General features: G+C 41.9%; 1 protein-coding gene across 2 annotated transcripts in view; it reads left to right on the forward strand.

The window, feature by feature from the left end:
- The window catches only part of NEK6 (NIMA related kinase 6), a 76,228-nt gene that overhangs the window by 15,386 nt on the left and 41,226 nt on the right, over positions 1 to 19,616 (forward strand). For both annotated transcript variants that reach the window (XM_026090046.1, XM_026090055.1), the window contains exon 2: positions 15,914 to 16,038. In XM_026090046.1, coding sequence (XP_025945831.1) covers positions 15,946 to 16,038 — 93 coding nt within the window. In that variant the 5' untranslated portion in view covers positions 15,914 to 15,945. The remainder of the gene's footprint in view (positions 1 to 15,913; positions 16,039 to 19,616) is intronic.

The raw sequence follows: 19,616 nt of genomic DNA on the forward strand, positions 1-19,616 counted from the left end.
ACAAGCTTTCATCATAATTTGCATTGACGTTAATAAACCATATTTTAGTTTATTTTGAAATACTGTAAATATTTATGATTTCTTTTTGAAACTTTCTCATTTGTGCAAGTATCTGACAGTAAGCAATTGCCTGTGAATGCATATTTTGAGGTGTGTTCTAGAAAAACTGATCATTGAAGATGGCTGGAAAATTACATTTTACTTGATTGTTTGTGGATTACTGAATACCAGATCGCATTCTGTGCCTCAAACGGACTTTTCTGTTTCTTTCTTTTAATTGTGTTAGCACTTCCACCCCAAACACTTGCCATCAGGGCTTTCGCTCGCAGGTATCTTGTGGTAGATGGAGCCAATGATGCATTTTAAAAACACAGTGTAAAGGGATTTTCAAAGGTCTGCTAATTCTTGGTTCCATGCTCTCCGACACTGGTGCTTTGTTATCGTAAAGGCCATTTAATATCTGCAAAATAACTGAAAGACTGAGCTCAATTTTAGGGCAAGAAAAGACCAAGGCAGGGCAAGTTATCTCCACTCTGCCGATGTCTCAGGCCTCTGCGGTGAGACGCTTCTCAGGCCCCGGTCGATACGCTGCTGTAGGAAGCAACGTCCGAACGTCGCCTGGTGGTAGGTACATGGCAGAGATTCCCTGGACGAGAAACTGGAAGTGAAACTGCGGGATGTCCTCTTGGGAAGCAAAGCCCAGCTTTCCTAGCTCTCCTGCACGTGGATCTCTGCGCTAACAGACATCACATGGGATTAATCCAAGATCCATGCCGTGGCTTGGCAGCCAGAGGAGGTCGGGAAGGAAACGCAGGGGGGGCAGGACAGGAGGTTTTTGTTTGTATGAGTAAGCTTATGGGTTTAGTAATCTGCTGATACTACTCTGTCTGCACTTCAACACTGAAGCCTATTGGAATAATAGAAAATTGTTGCGTATGGGGCAGAATATAACAGCGAATGCGACTTGTCTGTTCTAGAGGACTCGTACGTTTAGTTCCAGTTTGCTTTGAAGGTTGGTTCCCAGTTGCTCCTCAGAACATTCTGTGCAGGCCTCTCTGCAGGAAAAAAAATTGGACCCAATTTAAATAGACAGTCTTGTGAATCCTGAAAGAATTTGGGCATTTAGCCCAGGAGAGGGAGAGTTCTCTGCAAGAACTTCATTAACCCTGTCTGTCATCAAAATAAGTAATAAAAGCAGCTATGCAGACTGTGTAAAGAGCAGATTTGCTGCTTGTTTCACCCTGTAGCCCGGATCTGCCAGGCCTGGGTAAATGCCTTGCGCTAGTTCCTTATCCTTTCGGGAACGCCAGGTGGGAAAGGAGCTGCTTTGTTACAGCGGTGCGCAACTGGGCATGGGAGGTCACGGGCAGCATTAGGTTTTAAAAGCTGGTGCTCTTAGATTCAGATGCTTGGGAAAACTGATTATCAATTTTTTTTAAAGTATAGATAAGACATTTTATAGCAATATAAGATAATACAGTTCTTAGCTTATTTTGAGGAGAAAAAAAATACAAACATGTTTGTAACTTAGCTATTTTAGTAAGTAGAAAAATGTTGTATCTTCTTACAGAGAGAAGCATTTCTGCTTCCGTTTGGCTATTGCTTGCGAGAGCCAGCTGCAGCGAAAGCTGTTCTTGCCATGTTAGCGTCTGGCCGTTGGGAAGGTCTGCACAGGGTTTTATGAGGTGGCTTTGAAGTTGCCTTTGGATTTGAATCACGATTCTTTAGATTGGCGAGGTTGCGTAATTCTGAGCATCATTTCCTCTTACTCTTGATTATGAAAAATGTAAATAGTTCAAGCTGTTGTTCTGACATTTGTGAAGTTGAGTGAGCATATATATCCTCCTCCTTCCCTTTTCCCTGCATTTGAGACAGAAACGTTGGCTGTTAATCCTTCCAAACGTTCATATCAATGGATCCAGAGAATAACCACATGAACAGAGTGGTTGCAGCAGGTTTCCTGGATTTTATGTCCATCTGACATGGACTTTCTCTTTTATTTTGGCGCACCTAAGCTTGCCTTAGACATTTGAGAAATTATGGCAATATTTCAGAAGTATTTCTGTGAGGTTGATATTTGTCAAGTATTTGGAAGAGTGTTAATTAAAAGATATTTATCACTGCAAACTGTCAGTGTTTCTAATCACGTCTGTATACTTTTGCACAAAAATGTGTTTGGATTTAATATCATACATTTATTAAGTGTTCTGAGAAGAGATAAGGTATTTAGGCTTAACAGTTAAAGCATTCAGATTTGGGATCTCTTGCTTAGAAGTTTCTGTGCTCGGGATGTTACTTCTGTTTTGTCTCCTGAACCCGAGGCTTGATGGTGCAAGATGATGCGTTTGCTCCCGCTCTTGTTGGAGACTGCTAGTTGCAAGAGGTGTCTCTCGAAATGAGCTGAGAAGGTTGTTGGGGTTTGTACTTGTGTGCGATAGAAACTCGTTATTTTAGGGATTGGCCGAGATGAGGTGTTCTCGTCGTAGCTTGGGAACGATTAGTCTTTCTCACTACTTGATTTTGGCTCTTCTTTTTTACAGAAGCTCTTAAGTTGTTGGTCGAGAGCGGGAGCTGTTTTTATTTCGTGTACGTAGAGTGTCAGTTCGCTCGCAGGACAGGAGCTCGCTTCCTCGCGTGGCCATCGACTGTCCCTTGCTGCAGGCGGAGGAGGAGGATGCAGCCAGGGGCATCGTGAAGTCGGTGCTGCTGGTACAGACGGTGCACGTTTCGTAGCTCCATGTGCTGCTGCTTATTTCAGTTATGATTTAATGATGYGAAAATGTCTGCAGTTTGTGTGACAGTATATGTTATGAATATAATTCCAGCCTGTATTTAATCTTCTCTTTCATCAGAAGTGAATGAATTCTGAGAAGGGCAACAGAAATGTTCTTGTATAATTTGGCTTCAGGCTTGAAAGCTTTATTGCATTACAAATTAAAAGGTAAGCGTGCTGTTGCATGCTTAGAAATCAATATGGTAAAATTCCAGGTAGATTTAATACGTGTTTTTCTTAACATGTGTTTATCTTTAACGCTAGTAGTGGCCTGAGAGGTCTGCCTCTGATGTTTCAAAGGATGTAAAAATGAATATAATGAATACCTTTATAAGGCTTAAAATTGCACCTAGAAAAACATAATTATGATGTGTTGGCATCTTACTTTGTCTGAAACATATACATAGGTGAAAACTAGTTGGGGAAAAATTGCAAGCTGCTGTTGCTGTACTGTATTTACAGTATAATCCATCTTCAGAGGAGATGCCACTTTAAATGTAGCTGAGAGCTGTCAATACTCAATTTTAGATGAGAATATGTATTTGATATTTATCTACATCTTAAATATTTATGTACGCGGTTGGGTATGTGTGGCGTTCCCGTAGGAAATTCAGTGCGGTGAAATAAGAGATAAGAATCGTCCAGTTAAGCTGGTGAAAAGGAACATTTATCTCATTGTCACGTTGATTACTTAGTCATAACGATAAATCACCAAGTACTCTTGGCCCTGGTCCTAGGACTGTTTAATAGGAGCCACGTGAAACCACCCGGTAATGAATGGCTTGAGCTACACAGCATTTAAAGCATTTTCAGGAGACTTTTAAAAGCAATTTACATCCTTTGATTTGGGACCAAGTTCTAGGAAGCCTATTTTACAGCATAAAAAGTATGAACTTACTCAGATTAAATCCTTCCTCCAAACCCTTGTCACACACTACAAACGGAGTAGATAGCTTACAAGAAAACAGTGTTTGACGAGGCTACAAGGAACAATAAAAAGGGAAAAAATAATTATTGCTTAAGAGCTGCTGGTGTGTTTGGAGCCGTACGGGACAACTTTAGACCTCTTCTGCTTAAGCACAGCCTAAATTAGCCAGTGCTGTTGCATGGAGGAGATGAAGTATGAAGAAAAACAGGATGGGAACAACGAGTGACTTTTGAACCCAAAGCAAGATAACCACTACCTTAGGGGATGGTGGTGAGAGCTGATGAAAGTAACTGGTGTACACAACGTTTTATCGAATTTATTGTATGAACTAAAGTAACATCTTGAGACCTAGTGATGCAGTGGAGGAGGGGAGAATACTGGGGCAGGCCTTGCTCTTCTGAAGTTGTTTGACTGAACATGAGAGGTTTTGCCCCAAAACTGGAACACACACTATTTGAAAAGATAATCTCGTTTGCTAAAAATGGGAACATGAACCTGAACTGGCTGCAGGGAGCAATTTCGGGAAGAGTCAGAAGTTTGACATAGATATTTAATTGTTGGCAGGATGCTTTTTTTTTTTTTTTTATTGACATCTCAAGTGAGATTGTTCTGAATAGCTTTAAATTTGTTGACTTAACGTCATTTTGCTTCTAGGTATGGAACAGCGAATTACAATGGCTGTCACAGCATTTGTTTAATGAATATCAGTTGTTGACATAACACTATGAAAAAGCTTTAGGGGTTTTCAGCCATTTTACTGAAAAATTCTCAGTTAATGGATTTTGGTGTCTTCAAGAAGCCTGCACTCTATTCCTAGCTGTTGAGGTCATTTCTGTAATCTGGTGTGTATTTAACTTCTATTAATATGAGTTACTTAAGGCTGGATGAGGATAAACTTCTGAAAGGCTTCAAAAAGACCAATTTGTTAACTGAAATTTAAGAAAAGATTGAGTTAAAAACGCAATGGAGTGTCCTCAGTACTTAAAAATATTGATAAAGCGAATTTTACTTTGAAGCACAACTATTGTGTCTAGTGGAGGGTTGAGTACGCTTCCTGGGCGCTTTCCTCCCGGAGCAGCGCCCGCCCCAGCAGTGCCTGCGCCGCTCCGCATCCGCTGCTGCTTTGGCTCCTTGGAGGTGTGAGCAGGCCCTTAACTGCCTTGGTGACCCTGCTTTTGGTACCTTTAGCCTAAAAAGAGCTCGTTTCACCTGTTTGTGCAGCAAAATTTTTTTGGCTTTATCGTTCAGTCTCCTGTCAGTTCCTGAACTCAGTCAGTTCCCCACAGTTGAAAGCTTCCCTGATAGTAAAGCCTGGGAAAGTAGATTTCTGCCGGGTTTTTTATGTCTTTTAGAGATTACGTCATTGAGGACAAATAAAATTAAATTAGATAATATTTTAGCTCTTCGGTCATGGATGGTATTACTAAAACTAACAAAGTTGTGTAATAGGGAAATCTTAATATATTGTTTTGGAGAGTCTGTTCATACTTCCATGTATTCTGTGTTTTCCTGGGCTTTGCGGGTGTACATAATTCATGCTATGTTGCATTTTCAGATGTACATGGTTAGTTTCTTTGTAATGTTAAGCCTAAGATTTTGAAACTGTTGACTGATGATGTGTCTGCACTTCACGTCTGAAAATTTTTGCTCGAATTCCCACATTGCGATCTGGAGCTGTTAGTAAGAAAAAGCATGTAGTCCTTCCTCCGCAGGGCCTGTGGTCCTTCTCATCAGCCTTATCATCGTAGTCCAGCCAGCTGCACCATTTGCAGGCAAGTCTGACCTTACTCTTTTTGAGCCATTTTTAACTAAATTGTGGTATTTAACTCAGCTCCTGTGGCGTTCTCTCCTGTCTCGTGCACTTCAGTGGCGTTCCTTATGTTTTTTTCCTTTAACATTCGTATTTATAGTTCTTCAGTGTTGGCAGGTGTGTATTTCACATTAACATGAGGGTTTTTTTGGATGTTAAACTGCTATTTGCTTATGGTAATTTCCAGTCATCATAAGGTGACTGTTGAGAGAGATGAGCAGAGAGGGAAAAAATTGTCAAGCATTTACAGTAAATACTCTCTGCTTTTGGAAACACTGTCAGGAGTTTAATTGTTAGGTTCAAGTAAGTTTGTCATGTGCTAGACAGAATCAGTCTGCTGTAATGAACCGGTTATGCACTTCCAGCAACAAAAAGGGAGAGTGAGAAAGCAAGGGATGCTCAGGATTTCCTGTCACCTTGTACTGCAGAAGGAATGGGGTAGGCTTTTTAACCCAGCCTGTAATTAGGTTTTGCATGGAAGCATATATTACTGTGCCTGCTTTGCCAAAGCTCTTCAGTATGATGGATGAGATTTAAAGGTTGATCTGACTAAATTGCAATGAGAATACTAACGACAAAGATATTTCTGCTGTGAAATATTCCTACCAGACATCATAGCTGTGACATAAATGCTGTAAGATAATGGACAATAAAAGTCACTCGAAAATAATACTCTCCTAGGATTGGACTGCCTTCCCCACAACACGTACCCTGAACTAGAGCAATAATGTAATCATAAGCCAAGATCATCATTTAAATATATAGGTAATCTCATATAGTATCCTGACAGATTTATTTTATGAGCAAGCAAGAGAGAGAATATTATTGGGCAGCTGAGAGGAAGAAAGTGTTACTGTTGTGGTTATTTTGTAAAATAGTTTGCATTGCCGTGTTCTTTGGGGAGCCTGCAGTAAATAACATGCTTATCACTCACAGGAGGCTGGAGAACCTTGACTGCTGCTTGCAAAGTGTCTGCTCCGGGTAGCAACAGCTGACCGAGGAACCTGCTTGTTTTACGTGCAGGGGCCGGTTTTATTCTCAGTTGATCTCAATTCTTTGTGCGCATTACAGAGGTGGAAATTTGGGCAGTGGTTTAAGTAACATACTTGACCGTGTTTAAACAACCCATGGATTTCTGGAACTATATGAGATTCCTGTTCTTTTGTTTTCTTTTACATCAGCTACTCTTGCCCAAATAGAGCTGCTCGTCTCCCACTTCATGGGGATATGGGAGGGGGAGGATATGAGAGGGATATAGTAATTGAGAAGAAAAGCATATATAAGCGAATGCWTCTTGTGCATGTTTTTAACACTGTTTGCACTATTATATCACGTTATATCTGAGGGCATTGGGGGAGGTCACAGGTGCAAAGAGCCATTTAACATTTCCAGAAAGGGCACGGCTGCTCCCATTTTGCAGCCAGGAAAGCTGAGACTCCCAGAGACCAAGTCATGCAGCTTCTAGAGTAGGAAGCGGTGCAATGGCAGCAAAATCCTGTAGTTTATTCTGCAAGGTAGTTCTTGTGGCAGTTCTAGGGAAAGCTATGACTTCTGTGGTTTGTTCCGCCTCTCCCAAAGCATCCGCCGCTAAGGCTCTACGGTGCTGCAGCCAGAGCCAGGGGAGGACGGGGTCTGCAGGAGGGCAGGGGACCGCCGGACCCGCTGCGCCCCTCGGGAGCGCAGCCTGTGCCTGAGCCTCTTCCCGCTGAGGCCAGCGAGCAACTGCTCAAGTGTCCGTGTGTCCCGACGCCGGGCCGTGCCGGGGCAGCCGCAGAACGGGCTGCAGGCACGCGGACGCAGCTGGCTGTGTACCTTGCTGTGGGGCAGAGCAGAAAATGGGCGTAAGGCTGAGCGCTCGCGCTGCCCCTCCGCTGCCTGCTTCGAGGTGTGCAGGCTGCTTGTGCGCCTGGGAGCAAATCCTCTSGCCTGCGGTCGAGTCTGAGGCATCCCGAGGCCCGTGGCGCTACCCGCCTGCGCTGGTCCCGCCTGGGAGCGGCAGGACGCTTGGAGACGGCGGTGCTGGTCGCCTGTGGTGTTGCTTGCGCGGGCTGTGCTCTTTCTGGGGTGGGGGTTTTGAGATTTGTTTCCCTTTTTTGTATCGTTCCCTTCTGGGGAATGGAGGGCACGTGGTGGGTAGGCAAATCTACGTAAAGTTATAGTTTGAGAGAATAAATTGCTCATCTCATCCGGGGTTTAGGTGGTCGTATTCCCTACTATTAAATTTATCCTGAATTCTTAATAAGTGACCTGCCTGCAAGCCATTGAGATAAGATACCAAAAACTTCCACCTGATTTTCTTCAGGTTCCTAAGTATTTTCAGTGCACCATTTCCAAAATTTTTGATTTTTTAACTTCAGGTTTTTGGGAGAAGTAAAGCAGCTCTATGTTGTGGTTCAGTTATATTTTCTCAAAATATTTATTTTTTTAAGCTGAACTCTGATTTTAATGGGAAATCTTTCACTTCCCTCCTTTGTTTTCAGAAACTGTTCTCCCCGGTGGATCAGGTAAAGGCAAACAGTCCTGCACCGTTAAAATCACTGCAAGTATTTATATAGGCAGCATATGCAGTTATACAGGAGCTGCCATTTTTTGTGTGTGGGTATATACTGTCTCAATATCTTTTATTAGAAAATTAAAGCTTTACCAACACAATGTATGTCTTGCTTTATTTATCTTGCGTGGCTAAGTACCAACACTTTGATAACTGAGAGCATCGGTGGATGCTGCAGGGGCGAGAGCTGCCTCTGGTTTCGCGTGCTGGAGGCGCTGGGAGCGGTGGGAGAGGGCAGCGAGCTGGGGACCATCCTTGTTGGAGGGACGTGGCGTGCAGCCGAGGTCACTGGTTTGCTCGTGTTGAATGATCATGAGCTTCAGCTATCGGAAACGGCCCTGAACTGGTGACACTTTTTATTCTTTCTGTGAAGCTCAGTGTTGTGGGCTGTTGTGGAAGTTACGAGACTGGTTGGCAGCCAAGCCAACCAATTTGGAATTTATCTGGCTAATTAAAACTGAACCCAGATACTACAACCATCTTGACATCCTTAATGTTGTTTGGCTGGAAGTTCCTGTAAGTAAAGCTCCATTAGCGGAACATCAGCGAAACCTTCCCTGTGCTTCATTTCCCGGTAGGGGGGACCAGTGGTGTCCGCTCCGCTCCTCCCCAGTGGGATCCCAGTTGCCATGATTTGTGCTCGTTTTTACTGGATAGATCCCAAAACGGATAATCACCCTTCTGGAGGGGGAGGCAATTATTTCAGTTTTGATTAAACCAGGGTGGGTATCTGATTTCAATAGCTGGAGAATACTGCAAGAGATTTGATGAATTGCATGCAGCGCTGGGGTTTATCTACATGGGTTTTTGAGGCATAAGTGTATAGGACACATACATGTATGAGGTATTTAACTTGAGTGTTCATAGCAATGTCTAAAGGCTGTTGGGTTGTTCTTGTAATGCCTTTTGCAGATGATGAGATCCTGTTCTCTCRTCCACTTTCTGGAAAGATATGTGATGCTTCATGCAGTGTAAAAATATGTTTTAATTTACTGTCATGGGCAGGACCCAGTCTGAAGCTGTCTGACAGTGCAAAGCTTCCTAGGAAATTTGGAAACGGTACTAAAAAGCCTGTCACTTGAGAAATTAAAGTGCAGAACTGGAGCAATGTAAAGTGAAAATGTGCCAATGTTAAGTGAGCTTATTCCAAGACCTCTTGTCTTATTTCCTACTGTCCTATTTGGCTGTTTAAACAGATGAAAAATTCTTCAATTATTTGTCTGGAACTGTGTTGTGTTCCCCCCCCCCCCCAAAAAAAAAAAAAAAAAAAAATTAATAATAAGGAAGTGAGACCAAATCGGGAGTCTTACTGTCGTTGCTTGGTTCTGTGTACTGACTGGCTTTTTCTTTTTCCTATTTGATTTCTTTGATGCTGTATTTTGTCAATGCTAGTGTTGCTACTGAAAAGCRGTATGTAAAGTGTGAATTTGTTGATCTTGGTCCAATTGTTTGTAGAATTACATCCTAAAATACACCAGCGCAGTGGATTTATTTTCACCTTCTTGTCATGCATGTCAAAGGCTGCATTAGACAGGGAGACAAAACTTCCATTTCATGTTTAAGCATAGTGTCCACTGGTGTAAATGMGACCCGTAGTGGAGTTTTCTTGGGGGAGGCTTTATTTGCTGCTGCGGAGCCACAGATACTTAGAGTATTTATCCGCATAAGTGTTAATCCCGTCTGTGCTTCTGTTTTTTGCGGGGGGGGGGAGGGAGGTGTTCTTTGTTTTTTTTAGGAGCTAGTGAACTCTGAACATGGATAATTTGTATTTGTGAGAATTTTTTTTTTAAAATCATTGTTTCAGAAGCCTATGTATTTACCATAAGAATGTGAAAATTTAAGGCGTGCTTTGCATTTGTAGGTGCTGTGGATGTGAGTGTTGCTTTTAAGATCGTTGCTTAAGAAATGGTGAAAGGAGAGGCACACGTATGCATAAAAATCCGCCTAGTTCTTCCTGTATTTGCAGTTTACCCATATTGTTACGTAGCTGTTCGGTCTGCGGCGAGGGCAGCAGGGTGGCTGGGCGTTTCGTGGAGGTGGTGTCGGTGCCGAACGCTTCTGCCCGTAACTAGTGGGGACAGTGTTGGATCCTGCCTCCTTGTCTACCTTTCTGGTTCCTTCTTATCTGCTTGATTTCTTGCTTGCAACCAAGAACTTTGGTTAAAGAAATAAGCCAAGTTATGCACAATCCAAAAGCCAGGTATGAGAAATAATTTTCTTGAAGAGCGGAGGCTGCTAATATTGTCTTCATTTTTTTTCCTCTTTCCAACTATTAAAGAAAGTAATTAAAAGGAAAATTCATTAAGATGTAGTGCTTCATTGATAACCAGTTAATATCACCTTTAGTTGTTAAGGCTATACATACTTTAACTATGTTGAAATGTTTTGTAGTTTAGCCTCCTTATCGCTTTGTGGTTAACATACACGTGATACTGCGTGCAGAAGCTGCTTTTCCAGCATGTGATAGCTCCGTCCTAATCTATGTAGCCGGAACGAGGAGGCATGTGAGCATCCGGATGCTTCTCTTAATTACAGAGAAGGGTTTCATGGTGGCTTTTGGATTCCAGGGGATAATTTATTTAATGCACAGATTATGTAGCCTGAATAGGGAGATGGAATAAGGGGTGGCTAAAAAAGGACTGAAACATTTCTTGCTTACATGCTATGTTTTTTCTCAGTAACCTGGAGTGACTCCATTCCAACGTATGTTACAGTTAGTGTCCAAAGCTGCTTCAGTGCTAGTAAAACTTAGCTCCAGGTGTGACCATTTCCTCAGCAGAGTGCAAGGATATCTGGAATGGAGGTAAAAGCTACTCGTTTTAAGTAGTTATATCAGACACCATCATGTTCTCTGCTCGACACTTTCATGTTTAAAAATGCAATTAGAATGTTTGCTTGTAGCTAGATTATTTTAAAGAGAGTATCTCAAAAAACGCGTGTGTTTCAGTAGAGTTCCAGCTCCCCGCAACCCCCGTCCTGCCCCTGGCATAGCAGAGCGCCGTTCTGTCGTTGGCCGGGCTTTGCAGCCCCCTCGGAGACCTCGCGCCGAGGATAACCCCCGGTCTGCCTGTCGCGCCCTTGCCAAGGAGGGCCCGGAATAGCAGAGCGGACGGTTTGAGCGGCACACGCTGTTCCCACCGCGGCCGCGGCGCTCGGGGCTGCTGTCGTGCCAGCTGGGCCGGATCTCTTTTCAAAGCTGATATTTTGTTCCTTGCTTCTTCCTTTGCTTCCAGCTGCGGCGCTTTAAACCAGCACCGACCAAGCCCAAACCCTTGTCCCAGTGCTTCGCTTCGCGTGCTGCGGCAGCCAGGCTGCTCCGAGCTGGTAATTCCTTCCCGTTGGCTAGTGCCTGGCGGGGAGCGCTCGCACCCCGGGGCAGCCAGCGAGCTGCCCTTCCCTTGGGAGCGTCCCGGAGCCGTAGCTGACCAGGTGACTGGTTCTGCTTCCGAGTGCGATTCCTTTCCCAGGGCAGGAGGCAGTGGGTAGGATGTTTGGTCAGTGTTAGATCCCTGGTGTTTCCCCGACGCTGCCTGGACGTGCCTTTCATCTCGAGGCTGTAAATGCCAATTTTTCTGAATTCCTTTGGAGATAAGAGGCAGGCCGGGAGGCTGTCGGTGACTGCCGGCCACACCGGTATGCCTTTCCCTGCGCCTGCGGACTTGGGAAAGAGAGAATTTTGTGTTATGTTCTCCCTTTATGTAAGCAACCTTTCTTAAAATCATGAGTAATAAAATAATTAAGATAGTTCTGACAGCTTAATGTAAGGTAGAAATTTTGTAGGGCAGTTTAATGTTAGAGACATATTTTTGCTTTTTAAATAGTCGCTTGTTCCTGATAAGCCTACGGATGACTGATACTGAAGGAATGTTAAAATCAGGCTTCTTCCTACTATCAGTGGTGGTTCTGCCTCCACTGGAGTTTCATAGGACAGATTTTGAAAATCTTTTTTTATTGAGAGCAACCCATGCCTTAGCCCTTTCAGATGCTGTGGATATTCTGGCTCTCAGCTCCTTCCTCGTGAGTGTTTTCTGTTCCAGCCTGAGCTGGAGCAGCAGTGATGCCGGCTGGGGGCGCGGGAGCGTCCCGTCCCAGCTGTCTGCGTGGCTTTGCTCGCTGCAGTCCCGTAAAGCAGCAGCCGTGGTGGTTGCCGCGCAGGGAGCAACCCCTTTTCCTCACCGAATCGGCAACACTGTGGGAAAAACAGGCGAGTTAATTCGGTCTAAAGGTGGGCCTCTGCCTTTGCTATTTTGCCACGTGAAAATCCCCTGTGTCGTGTGCACCCAAATAGCATGTGCAGAGTGTCACGGACTTAGAGAATTGGGTGGAAGAGTGCTCTCTGGTTGATGGCTAATCTGGTGCTGATGCTAAATATTGGTGATTTGAAAACACTTAACTGTTAATTGTTTATTATTGTGAGAATTCATACACTTAAGAACACAAGAAGAGCTTCTTTTTTTTTTATGGTAGCTGGTGTTGGGAAAGATCTGCCAGAGCTGAAGGCTCATTTAGTTGACAACTGTTAGAAGAACGAACCCCAACTTGCTGCAGAAATTCTTCTGCATCGTGTTTTCCTCCCCCTCTCCCCCCCGAAAATATTTAAAATACTTCTTTATTTTAAATTAAGAATTAGTCATTGCCCAAATGCCAGGCATGCACTATTAATACACTAATGAGATCAGGTTGTGCTCTTTGACTGCGTGAATACTTGCCAAAACTCTTGAAAGAAGTTTGTGCAAACGCTGGTGCTGGCCGCCAGGCTGTACCTTTCGCCGTCGCGCGGCTCGGCGCTGTGACGGACCAGCACCAGTGCGTTTCATAAATGACGGGTTACCTGGAGCCTGTGTGGATGCCGAGTAAGGAGCAATGAAGGACGTTATTTAACGTCCTGCGAGAGGCGAAGCCTGGAGACCTCCTCGAGCAGGCTCAGGGTGACCAGGGCCGCGAACAAGGGCGGCTTGCCTTGGGGCTGGGGCGGATCAGTGGCCCACGCGCACGTGATGTTCCTGCATGGCGGCCGCGGAAGGGAGCAGAAGGGGGGTTGTACCTGCAAGTGCCACGCGTTGGGCTTGGATGGTGTTTTCAGATGTCCAGCAACCGTTCAGTTAACAGYGTGTTTGGTATATCCAGTTCGAGAAATAACTTCCTTTGCCTCATTCAACCATCACGGGAATTTCACCTTTCAGAAATTTTTTAATCTTTTTTTTTAGTTCTTAAAAAACCCACAGACTACCACACGTTAGATTCCTGCTAGCTGATGTGTGTTAGGCTGGATTAAGCTTTTTTTTTGAGCCTTATCATCCAAATAGTGGTGTCTTCTTCCTTCCTGTCTCTCTTCTCTCCTTCCTTCCACAAGCTTTTGCTTAGTCTTATTTTGAGCTGTATTATAAAACCAATCCAGTCATACTGTGAAATCATTTGATTTGAGGTAGACCCAGATGTGATGTCTAGAAGTTTTATGTTACAGATGCTGGATTTTACAACTCTTTTTACCAGCTGTGCTACAGGCAGCATAAATAAAAGTTTAAATTTCCATTTGTGTTGCAACTCCAAACTTCACAAATTAGATCTTTGTGCTTGAAAAAGTGTGTGGGGGAATCGAATGGATCTCTATAGGATGAAGGGCAATTTTAGAATGAAAACAGAGGATTGCTGCAAACGGTGATGGTGAATTTTTTTTGCCTCCTTCAGTGTTGTCTGCCCTTCAGGGTTGGGCTTAACTTTTATTTTTGCAAATTAATTAAACAAATGACTTGTACATATTAGTTTTAGTTACACAAAGAGGTATCATATTTGCCTAGCATACTTACACAGGTGCTATTAATACATTTCAGTTACACTGTGTTATAGCAAAGAATTTACCAAACAAAGTTTTTTAGCTTTCACAGCTCTCAGTTGAGTGTGTAACGGAATAGATGAATAACTATTATTCCAAATATAATAAGAGCATAAGAGTCCTTTCAAAGTCATAATGGAAGTTTTGGGGATTCCCATGTTTGAATTACTTACTACTGTCTCTGGGAGAATGCGTGGAAGGTTGGATGTAGTTTAATGTAGAAAGTAAAGTATCATGGAAGTTTAGAAGATGCAGACTCCAAACCAGAATTTAACTARTGTGATTTAAAGAAAATCACGTCTTCTTGCATCGCGTCTGTGTATGCCTCAGTTTTCAAAGAGCAGAGTGCTTTAAAAGCAAGTAGCCAAGATTCGTTTGGAAATTCTTTAGGACTGCAAGAAATACTGCAAATAGGTGAGAGGGTGGTTTGTGTTCTGCATGGTTCGTCCCCTCCACTCTAGCCTGAAAATGTGCTGTTTGCTATACTTTGTTGTGTAGCGGCTTCTGAATGACAGGGTTAGCTAATTGTATCAGTTTGCACCACTGTCGAAGGGATTTGTAATGTTTTCTGACATCTTCCGCTGGGTCAGTCGGTTCCTGGGCTCGGCGGATAAAGCTCCACAACCCCTTGGAGCTGAAGTTTTTCTCATGATTTATGCAGTTGGAAGCAGAACTTATCTTCTCGTCTCTCGTCTCATCTACCTGACTGTGGGCATAATTCAGTAAGACTAGAGCTGTGGCCCAGTGCTACTCTGTGCCGTATGTTGTATAAATTCCCAGCCAGTAATCCAGGGTAGTAACTTAGGTTTTGGTTTTCTGGCTTACGGGGATTGCTGTGATGCTTCAGAATAGGTTGGAAACTGGTATTTTGTGGTCCGCTGAGACCAATTCATTTTTGACCTTCCAAAAGGCAGATGAATCTTTAATGCATAAAACATCTTTAATTTCTATTCCAGTTAAATTACTTCCTGGTCAGAGCAGAAAGGCTCCAAGTTCTTTGGGGAACTATTGCATAGCTTGTGTGTTGCTTTTTTTTTTTCCTCCCTTACCCCTTCTAAACCTTTTTTCTTTGCTGAGATTGAGGTTGGTTTAGGACCTCTCARCCATCCTCAGTATGTGCAAATAAGTGTAAGACTTGAAGCATGTTTCATTTATTAAAAAATAAAAAAAATCCTTTCTTCTCAGCAGCATAGTAGTCTTCAGAAAGAGAAAAAATCGGTTATTTCACATGAGAGATGCCTGGTCAGGAGACGGGAGGTGCTGCTGAGAAGTGCACACTGGGAAATGCCTTCTTGCACCTGGAAACTGTTATTGGGGAGATCAGTCAAAATAATGCAAAGACAATAAGTGCATCTCAGAGGAGAACTAAGTAACACCATGAATTTTATGGAGAGACTTTGAATATTAAGAGAAACAGCTTCAACTTTCCTGTGACTTTTTTTTGGTCTTGTTTTACGAATAGAAAATGTGCTAACCTTTATTGAATTGCTCACTAAGTGTCTGATTATGTCAGGCATCTAGATTCAGTAGTTTTAGAAGTAATGCCAACTGCAGTTGCAAAATTTATATTTAAGTTGACAAAGGCAATGTCTTCGGTAGGTAATGTACGACTGACCAAAACGTAACCTCAAAAAATGCCTTTTCTGCTTTTTGCTTATTATAAAAGTATTTTTGAAAACCAGGAATATTTTTTGGTATCGGTATTCCTGTTCTGTTATCTCTCAAGAGTTAGAATATGCTTGACCTGTTGCTGCTTTCTTCTGGCTTGTGTTCGTCAGTGTACGCGTTTTTGTTTATCAGTGACGAGCAGAGCTTTTGTGGGGCTTGTGGTAGATAAAGATTTCTTTTTTTGAGAATTTTATGCACGAGTCAATCAGAGGAAAAAAGGGGAGGAATCAGTTCTTGCTGTCCTAATGTACAACCACGTGTAGGCCCACCCCTCGAAGGGGTTCTTTGCTTTCAGTGCTGGATTAACAATGATAAGACTTCTCTTTCTCTCTCGTTTCTTTTAATTGCAGCAGAGCAGTAAGGCAGAGTTTGGTATGTTACCATGGAGGGGCAACATAACCACCCGCATCATCTAGGGGACCAGAACAACCCTCTGTGCAAGCTGCCAGGACAGGAGTATCAGCATGATCCTCAGGTAGGTGCATGTGTCTTGCACCTTTTCTCCCTCTCCGTTTTCTTCTCTTCCTTTCATAAAGGCCTACGGAATTCTTACTGTGGAGGTTTTTTTCTTTTTCCCCTTTCTTTTGTTTATACTGAGAATACAGCAGTTAGAGGGTTTATCACATTTTGGATTTTGCCAGCCAGCCAGAGTTTCCAGTTTTTGATGATGGTAAGAGAAAAAAGGAAATACTTTCAGTTTTGCTTAGAGCAAGTATTTTTAAATCAGCTTATAAAAGCTTGTACTGTGTTGACTTTCTCTGCTCTTTGATTCTGTAAAGAAAAGGCCAACAAAAAGCAGTTCTTTCAATGTCAGTGAATAAATACACTTATTTATCTCCTTGCATAGTTTAATAATAAATGCTGAAGAGATAACTACTGAATACAAGAGAAAGTTCATCCTGCATGAAACATTAGGATCTCTGACTAAGTCCTGAGTCTCTCTGGAATCTTTCTCCTTCAATATATTTTGTCTGTACTACTGTAATGTTTTGTTACAGTGGTTCATTCTCTTCCCCCCTGCTATTCTGCAGAATTGGGATAAAAGTCAAGTTAAACCTGTATTCAAAGTAACTCCAGTACTTTCACTGTAAACATCAAATTTGTATTTTGTGAATTTGGGCTGCTTGCCTTTTATCGAGTGTTTGACTGCTTATCAGGAAAGTTAACGTTTTACCTGGTCTGTATTGCAAGGAGTAAACAAAAGCCATTGAGGCAAAGCCATTAGAGAGAAGATCTCTAGGACTTTGGCTTAATATTATCTTGGGGAGGGGAGGGCGGGTGTTAATTTGTCATCCTAAGCGTGCAGTCCAGTGGTATTCAGGGTTCCTTAAACAGGAAAAGGTCATTAGGAAAGCTATATCAAAACACTGTATAAGATTTGCAAAAACAGTAAATTGTCTGCACATATGGTACGATGGATGTATTTTGTGCAGCGCTGCTTCGAAAATACATTGTATGGAGCAAAGCCCCCCACCCCTAATGTAGCAATTTGTCATATTAAGTCATTTAATAATAATTGAATCCCCTTGATTAATCTCTTAGAATTAGCCAGTTGCATTTTGAGCAATTAGGGTTAATTACTGCCTCATTTGGCAGGATAGAGCCCCTGTAATTATTTCATGAACAAGATTAGGAAGTGTTCCTGTGCAGCAGATACGTTCATGGCATCTCGGAGCACATGTTAGAATTTGTAATGACATAGTTAAGTGTAATTAGTAGCTAATAATCTGTGTTCTGCTGTTACGCTGATGCTGAGTGGGCTCATTTTGCTGTATGGTCATTGTTTAGTGAAAACGCCCCTCAAATTTGTTAATGTTCAAGTTGTGTTAATGGAGGTCTCCGAGTATATTAACTACTCTGAGAGCAATCTAGGTTGGAAATAGGACTACAGCAAAGATTTTCTTTTGTTTTTGCTGTCTTAAAAAATATGATGCTGAGTAAAAATATGTAGGGAATCATACAGGGAATATTTAGGAAAATATATAGGGAAACTAGGGAATTGAAAAATGCCTCTCTTCAGCAAACTTGGTGTAGAAGTTAACAGAAATGGTAATATTGAAAGGGCAGAGTACATAACACTGGCATGGCGTGATTGCTTATTACATGTTTCTGATTTTCCACTTTGCATGAACATGATTATATATCATTTTCAGTTTTCTGGTACTAATTACCTAGTAGAATCCAAAATGACATTATTTCTTTATTCTGAAAGCATAAGCAATTGTAGACACGCTATATAATAGCTTGTGGGTGTGAGAGAGAGACTTGGGAAGGAAGTTTTGGTCAAACTTGTCTTATGAAACATATCAGACATGACAGAATTAAAGCTTAAGTAGAATAGACACAATTTGTTCTTATGGATTATCAGATGAGGAGAAAGGTTTTACATGGACCAGTGCAGACTGTGCTCCGCTTCCTGGAGCGCTTTTTTCATTCCGACAGTTATTTCTGTTTTACAGACGAAAGTTGGAGGCAACAAGTTGCCGACTGTCGTACAACTAGTTAGTACAGAGCTGTGAGTAAATGTCCCAGGCTTTTCTTCCTGTCTGTCTTTAACTACGGTAGTTTAGTAATAAGATTATGCTTTTGTGCAACGCTCTCTACGGCAGTGTGGTCGAGAAGAACTTGCAGCGCAGGTGAGGGGTGATTTTGTGCTGCGTGAACTGTCAGTGCCAGCTTAGCTTTGCAGCGCCGTCCTCTCTCTTCTGCTTCCATTTCACCTGATTTGTATTCTGGAAAAATTTCTTAGTATATAAAATTTGGGAATATAGTAATTCTGCTCTAATTCCTTGATATTTGTTTCTTACAAGCTGTAGATATAAAAAAGGTATATTATTTTGACCTCAAGAGAGAGATTGACTGCCTGTCAGAGGTTTTCTTGCAGACTTGCCCAGAAGACTTGCAGTGCTAGCTCAGAGCCGTCCCTAGCTGCTCCTTTGCACTGTTTACAGAGTTTTGGTTAACCTTTTCCTTATGACTTGCAATAGAGCTTCGTATTTAGAAGTTTTCTAATTAGAATAAGCAAATATCTAAATATAAAAAAGGCTCAATAAAATACCGTTTTAGCTTCTGGTTATGTTACCTGCCTAGCATTACTCTGATGAAGGTTGTTGAAAAGAAAAGCGTTTTCTAGTAATGTTCCTGTGTGAAAGTGTCAGTCATTTACATCTCCAGATTACTTGGTGTTTATAGCAATAAGAAGTAAAACTCATCGAGGAGTAAATCAGTGATATAAAAATATGGACCTATAATTTTTGACTAAATATTTGTATTATATAAACATAATAACTCACTTTTAAACGATCCTTTTATATACTTATTAAACATTTTAGCAATAGAACTGTTCATGGTAATTTCATTTCGGTCTGCTAACTTAAGGTAGATCATCTAGGTCACCTAACAGCAAAGAATATCTTCAGTTTATCATTTTCTAAAGTGCTGAGCTTATTTCTTTGTTAATATGAATTTCTTTGCTGACGTGAATATCAGCTTGGTCTGCTATTTTAAAGCTGCTTTTCTCTTCTCTCCTTGTCATTAGCTAGTACAAATATATGCTGATAGAGATGTTAAAACTTGGCTGAAGAACTTGGTTTGAATTTCAAACTTTAAGTTCTAAATAACAGTTCAGGTTCAGGCTGTTTTATGATGATTATATAGTCCAGTTTAGAAGCTGCAAAGTGAAAAACCTGATGTTTTCTCCAACAGTTATTGAACTACCTGTTTGAATAATAATCCGTATTTTAAAGCCCAACAGTTTCCTAGCGTGTTGGTGAGCTTGGAAAAAAAAATTTTTTTTAAATCAATCTGTTCTAATGTGGGCTTATAAATCCACACTGGAGTTTCAATCTTAAAATATACAAAATTCTTTTCAGGTAGGTGTTGTTGAATGGAGATGAGTGTATGATTTGGAACATCATAAAGAGACTTGAAACATTGATGTTGGAAGTAAATCATTGCTTATAATGTATACGTGTTCAACTGTGGGGGCTAAAGCTTCCCCATCCACTATCACAGATGTCTTTTAAAGGTGAAATTAGTTTACGGTAAATGTCA

The sequence above is a fragment of the Apteryx rowi genome, unplaced genomic scaffold (assembly GCF_003343035.1).
Source record: "Apteryx rowi isolate R43461 unplaced genomic scaffold, aptRow1 scaffold_120, whole genome shotgun sequence".
NCBI classification, from domain to species: Eukaryota; Metazoa; Chordata; class Aves; order Apterygiformes; family Apterygidae; genus Apteryx; species Apteryx rowi.